Source organism: Trachurus trachurus, assembly GCF_905171665.1.
Source record: "Trachurus trachurus genome assembly, chromosome: 19".
Classification (NCBI taxonomy): domain Eukaryota; kingdom Metazoa; phylum Chordata; class Actinopteri; order Carangiformes; family Carangidae; genus Trachurus; species Trachurus trachurus.
The window spans coordinates 25013127-25020313 of NC_139913.1; the positions used below are offsets into that span (position 1 = coordinate 25013127).

The 7187-nt window shown below is 40.0% G+C and overlaps 1 protein-coding gene across 1 annotated transcript in view; it reads right to left on the reverse strand.

The window, feature by feature from the left end:
- LOC311002368 (rho-related GTP-binding protein RhoN-like) overlaps positions 1-4260 on the reverse strand; it is a gene marked incomplete at its 3' end in the record, with an annotated part of 29197 nt that extends 24937 nt beyond the window's left edge. The window contains exons 1-2 of the mRNA XM_083993718.1: positions 3981-4260; positions 2474-2561 (exon numbers count right to left, since the gene is read on the reverse strand). Of these exons, the coding sequence (XP_083849844.1) occupies positions 2474-2561; positions 3981-4085 (193 nt within the window). The 5' untranslated portion in view covers positions 4086-4260. The remainder of the gene's footprint in view (positions 1-2473; positions 2562-3980) is intronic.
- Positions 4261-7187: the final 2927 nt, after the last annotated feature.

Sequence of the window (7187 nt, forward strand, 5' to 3'; positions counted from 1 at the left end):
GTGTTAAAACTCATGGGTGTTAGAGATTTTCCCTGAACCATGTTTGTATAATCAGAGTGGAAAACCGTGCTCCCTCTGCTCACTCATTAGTACGAGGACACCGGCACCAGAGGGAGCTGCCATGATACTGATGTGGGTGTTGATGCACCTGTCTCCTCCTGACACTGACCTGGGAACAGCTCACGGGGACGCTGCGAGGCAACAAACACGTCTACTGACTCTCAGAGACTCAGACTCTGGAGGAAACCAGCTCAAGTCAGACATGGATCACAGATCTTAGAAAGTCTGGTTTTTCATGTAAGTTCATGTTCAAATCACATGAACACATCTTTAGCTCCATTTACCTTTGAAGTTAAGGACAAAAAAACATTTAAGTGTAAATAAAAAGAGGATCTGTTAATGTTGAAGAGGATTATTAGATGCATAAATAATCTCAAAGTAAAACATTTTGATTGTGATTTGCTTTTCAAGATTTATTCATTTATTTATTTTAGTCAGTTATGCATTTCAAGACTTCTATTTTCATTTCATTCGTATATTCCTACATTTATTCATTGATTTATCATTTCTGTTTTTGAATGCTAATTAGGGAGGCGGTCCTTCTTCAGTCTAAAGCCGGATTGGTTCCAGCTGTGTGACTGATTGGATGGATCTGCTGCTACTGACTGGACTGGTGCAGGAGCTTTACCTTTCTAGTGTTGCTAACTGAGCAACTGTGACATTAGATTTTTTGTTTTGTTTTACCTGTCACCAAGCACAGAGCCACAAATCTAGTTTAGTCTTTATTTAATTATTTTATTTATTTATTGTAATTTCTCATCCTTCATACTTTTAGGCTGATAAGGTCTCCAGTATGTGTCCTAACTGCCTCATGTCTTTATATCCAAAAATATAACACATTTGTGCCACTTTTTTACCTCTAAAACTAACAAGTTATAGCAACTTGTTATATAAACATGAGTGTATCAGTCATCCTAGCTTCATAAGTAGGGTAAGTAAGGAGCCATTAATACATTCAACATTTGTGTTGCGACTTGTGAGGCTGTTCAAACTTCCTCTGCCTGATGTGTATCCTTGCAAAACCCTTTGTCAAGTATTCCTCATGAAAAAGTAATACCTATTTTGTCTCACAGTCGCACACATGCTCAGATAGAAATAGACTCATGTTCAATTTATTAATGGAGAAGGTTTTAGCAGCACTGTGCTGAAGAAACACCTTCAATGTTATTCATAAAGAATTCCCAGATTCACACCCATGAATGCTATGACTGCTATGTTTATATTGTATTAATATGACACAATAAACCACTGAGTGACACATGCTACAGACAAAAAGAAAGATTCATTGACCTTTTCCATGCAGTGGAGTTAATTACTGTTTAAGGTTTGCCATGGTGTAACTTTTAAACACCACATACCTCAGTGAGAGAAAGGTGTGTGTGTGTGTGTGTGTGTGTGTGTGTGTGTGTGTGTGTGTGTGTGTGTGTGTGTGTGTGTGTGTGTGTGTGTGTGTGTGTGTGTGTGTGTGTGTGTGTGTGTGTGTGTGTGTGTGTGTTTGAAACTACCTCTCATTTTAAATGGGCGTTATTCAAACACAGTGGAGCGGCCTCACCCACTGTGAACCAACAGGCAATACCAGCCTCAGCAGCTGCAGCTCTTAATCTCCAGCTCGTCTAGCTGGTCTGTCTGCCTGCCTGGGCGGAGGCTAATAGATACACTGCGCATTAGAGCCTCCTCTCTGCTGTGTGAGAACAAGTTTTCGGGTGGTGTTTGTGGATGTGGAGATGAAATGTGAAAGGGCCTGAAGGCTGACAAAGGGAGAAAGTTAACTCTCTGCCGGAGACTGAAAGAATCTGACCGTTGGAGCCACAACAAACTCCACTCATTACTCACGTTTTAGGCTTAATTTTATAGTTTCTAACAGACGACCAATGTCATATCAGCACAAAAAGTCTCTGCGATCAACACTTGTTAACTCAAAACAACAAAATGAACTCATTTCAACACTGGAAAACCCTCACGATGACAACTCTGACTGTACCAAACTCACATAATGCAAGACATTTTTTTGAAGGCTTATAAGTGTTGATTATGCTGTGACAGCTACTTGGAGCAGGCGAGTGCTGAATGACACGTTGTTGATCCTCTCTCAGAGCCAATACGACTCTGTGAGTGGCTGCTCAAAATGAACCACGAGTGTGACACTGACTGTAAGAGTGGTGACAGGAGTGGAGTTATATAAACGCCATAATGACACAGACAAGTTCAGCGTCTGCCAGCACCGTGTTCCAACAACTCCAGCTGTGGGCTTTGCTCTTGTTTTGGGGCCCACGCTCCGAGGAGTCACATGAATCACTTCACAGGCCCAGTGATGCAGCTCCACTCTAATCACATTGGCATGATCACATCTCGCCACACACCAGGCAGGGACTGGAAACCCAAATCCAAAAAAGAAGTTGAAGCAAGCACCTACCTGAGGTGTCCCACATGTTGAGCTCGATCCGCTGCTTGTCGATCTCAAAGCTGGCTGTGTAATTCTCAAACACCGTGGGAACATAATTCTGAAACGAGACGTTAGATTTTAGATGGGAGCTCCAGGGCTGTGTGTGTGTGTGTGTGTGTGTGTGTGTGTGTGTGTGTGTGTGTGTGTGTGTGTGTGTGTGTGTGTGTGTGTGTGTGTGTGTGTGTGTGTGTGTGTGTGTGTGTGTGTAGGCTACCTTGTGTGTAAATTTGGCATGATTAAAAAAAAAAAAAAACAGTCCAATGAAGGGACATGGAGATAAGTGTGATGTTTGGGGAAAGGAGAAATAGAAATAAAAACCTTAATGAATTCAAATAGCTGTGTTGCAGATGAAAGTGCAGTGATGAACATGGAGAAGTGTGTGGAAAGTAGAAGAGGCCATTTCTTAGCTTTGATCAGAAATTTAGGTCAACAAGTTTTGATTTAATCTCAATCCTCAGCAGTTTGAAGGTTCAATTGATGAAGAAGAAGAAGAAGAAGAAGAAGAAGAAGAAGAAGAAGAAGAAGAAGAAGAAGAAGAAAAGAAAAAAACTACCCCATTTGACATTTTACCCCATCATCATCATCATCATCATCATCATCATCATCATCATCATCATGCTATTGGGTGATGAACATACTTGTATTTCTGAACAATATCTGCTGATCAGCTGCATAGGGACTGTTGTTAATATAATGAACATCTATTGTCACCAAAGTACTTGAAATAAAAAAGTATAATTCATGGAAAATGCTCTAATATTTATCCTTTCAAAATGTCTAAAATGTCAGCGGTCATTGGATGATGCGTGTTGGGTCCCAAAATGTTTAAAGTTTAAACATTAATTTTTGATGACCTCAGATATCTGAGTGTGTTGTGTTTTTATGATTTAAATGATGAAGAGGAGGTTCAGTCAGCAAAGAGGAACTGGTTTCTTTAGCTGGGTGGTTTAATGATGTTATGACAGTATTTAGTTGCCATAAGGATGGAGAATCAGTGTGTTGCTCAGTCCGTTGCTGCTGCTGTGATCAAACCACTGATCCTTCAGTGTTTACACATCAGTCTGATGCGCAAAAGCGCGCACGGCCCAGATTATTTCTTATTTTCACGGCTGAATGGAAACAAATGTGAAGTCTGAAATGGTCTTTCTGTGATTAAACACGTTTTAAAAAACTAATAGACGATTAAGATCCAGAAAAAGTTATATGATAAAGAATTATGAAATCACAACATTTGGGTATCTGGTCTAATTTGCGTGTCTGCTCGTGGTCATAAAGGAAAAGAATATAGGAATAAAATAGCCTACATATAAATAAATGAATAATGTGGATGTGAGTCAGCTCCAAACTGATGGTGTGAGAAGGTTTAAAGTTTCGGTGTAAATGTCAGACCAGGTGGAGACTTGGTCTCGCCCTGTGGTTTCAGGGACTCGGTCTGCGGTGACCGTCGTCCTGGTCCCGGTCAGACCCGGTCTCTTACCTCTGGGTACGAGTCTTTGGCGAAAACGTGGAGGAGAGCCGTCTTGCCACACTGCGTGTCCCCGACCACCACGATCTTACAGCGGAGTAATCCCTTGCTCTCCATCGTGCCCCGTGTTATCACTGAGTGCTCCTCTTCTCTCTACTGCTCATTGAGCTCCGGGACAAGTTGAGGGACGAAGAAAAGATCTAAGCGGTGTCAGAAAAAGAAACCAACAAACTTCAGCTGCGCTGTCCACTGGAGTTTCGGCTACATGCTCTGCGTAACGCTGCTGCGCTCCTCTGCTCCACCGGTGAAGTGAGGAGAGGCACAGCACACCGGTGATACCCGGCAAGATCACGTCATTCAGAAGGAATTTCCTGTGGGATGTTTCAAAATAAAAGCCATAAACTATTGAACAGACATGCAGTAGCCAATGCAAACTCATATATCCAAAAATACTCAGATAAACAAGGAAATTGTTGCCACAAAAAATAATTACATTTTAAAACAAGTTCAAGTTATTGTTATAATTATTATTGATTAGCCATATTATTATTAATATAATACTATTATTTCGAAGGCAAAGCATCCTACTTCCGGTCTATTAGCTCTCTCTGACTGACTTAACATGGTCATGTTAGGTTTCAGGTGACAGACGTTTCATAATGAATTGTAACGTTAATATCAATTTTCTCACAATCAGTCCACACCGAAGCTCCTAATCTGAAGTGTAAGTGTTTATTTTATTCATCATATTCTGAGTCACGATGATCCCAATTGACACAGAAGGGGAAATCATCTATTTGTAATGTAATAAACCCTATTCATTTATGTGGTTTTGCTTTATTATTAGCCCCCATCACCATGACAGAAGTCAACACAATAAAGTCAATAATACAAACACAGACACACTCAAATATAGCGGCTTCATTGTAATATTATTGTGCGTAGAGATTTCTATTGTGATTTTTTTTTTTTTAGCCCGTTAATAACTCCCGTGCGTGTTTATTATCTAACTATATAATTCACTTGATCATTATGTGTTACTTGTAATAACTTCAGTGAACAGGTTCCGTTCAAACAACCAACCAAACCTCAGAGAAGTGTCTTAGCGCCATCTTCTGGTCAAAAGGCAGCAGCCAATCTGCTTCCACACAGTCCTGTTGTTTGTACTGTAGGCTTAATTAAGTTTGTTTATTTTAAGCCATTTTACCTCCTTTTTTAGGCTAATTTAAAGAAAAGTCAGTCGACACCTGATTGTTACCTGTAAATATTGAATTATATCATTTGTTCACTTGTGCTGTTTTAATCAATTTAATCAACACAAGTTGAAGTACACCACAATGGAAAACTAATTTTTGACCTACATGCAAGTAGAATTAATATGATAGATTAAGGTCAACTGTATACAGGTATTGGTTTCTTTTTATAAAGTTACCACAGCCTTTGTCTGTAAAACTGTATGAGCCGTCTATATTTTGTTAAACCATAGATGTAATGCAGTAAAGTAGCACTTGAGTAAATACCAACTGTTTGCATTTTTGAAAGCAAATATTGAAAGTGTTGTAGAACATGCAAACAAGTTCAAAACTGTAACTTGAATAATTCATAGCAGTGTGGATCATAGTGGGTTTTCTTGTTTTCCATTTTAAATCAAGTTTGAACAGTTTTTATGAGAACATTGGGCAAAGGTAAAATATGTCAATAGGTTAATAGGTAAACAAGTGGTCACATTGTGCGTTCAAAAACATCTTTAGTGTGACTGAAAACTGTGTACACTGTGTGTGTGTGTGTGTGTGTGTGTGTGTGTGTGTGTGTGTGTGTGTGTGTGTGTGTGTGTGTGTGTGTGTGTGTGTGTGTGTCCTGAAAACACAGAGCATCTGAGAACACTTACCACATTTCCCTCAGACACACTACTTACTGTTTGTTTTCCCAACTAACGTCTTGTTTGTACCAGCTTGTGTGCACAAGAGCTGAAGAGCACAGTGTGTTTGTGTGTGAGCTGCTGATGTGTGGTTATGTGTTTACCATGCAGTGAACAGTCACACACACCTGAACACTTCCTCTCAACTTGAATGCTGATCAAGGGAGTGTATTAAACCTCTCACTGCCCTGCCTCTGCACATTATAAGTCATCTCTCTATCTGTTCACTTCCTGTTTGACACTGCCATTATATGGTGTGAGAAAGCAGCTTAAGTTGCAGGTTGCACACACGCGCACACACACACACACACACACACACACACACACACACACACACACACACACACACACACACACACACACACACACACACACACACTGTGTGACTGTGCAGAAACTGTGTGTTGGCTTAGAGCATGTCATTTACATTGTGAGACAGTGTGGGAAATCTCACTCAGACCTGATGTAGGGGATAAACCCACTTCAGTTTGGCTCATTTCTTTGCACAATTGCACATTGTTTGACTCTGTAAATGCAGGTGGTGGGTGGGAGCTGCATGTGTGACCTCAGATAATCCCGTCTGTCCCCGCCAGTGCTCCAGTGTCCGGGCTTTGCCTCCCTCCGCAGCCCCCTGGATCACATCTCACATCAAAACCATGGGGCTGGTCACTCTGCTGAGGTACGTCAAGTCAGTTAACAGCAGCCAGAAACGAACAGGAAGTAACCTGATTCGATTTGCAAAATAAAACTCATTCCTTCCTTCTTTTTTTTTTAAATCGTTTATCTATTGTAATGAAATCACATAGGCATCAACAACAAATACTGAGTACACCTGTGTCCCCACAAAAAACTCCATTATAATGAATCAGGCCTGTCATGTTGCATACTTTTATGTTGTGAAAGACATCGGTCTTCTTCGCGCTGTCAAAGTTTGTGCAGAGTTGGCTTATGTCATTCATTCTTAATATTTTCCTAGAAGATTCTGCTTTGGTCTGGTTTCTGTTGTGTTGGTGTTGGCTGATCTTCAAATAGGCTGAAAAGTGCTAGGCTACATACATTTATATTCTTATTATGATTTGTCAAAGTTTTCAGTGGGACAATACATGGTTGCTAGGATTTATTTATGCAGATTAAACGTTATGATTACATAAATCATTCATAATCACAATTTATTTTAGACGTCCAAGAAGAGATTAAGAAATTGAGAAAAACAGTTTCTTAATCCCTTATTTAGGCTACTTGTTGTGTACCATTGTTACTTTTTGCTTTTATTTTCTTTTTATTGTCTTTGATTTTTTTTT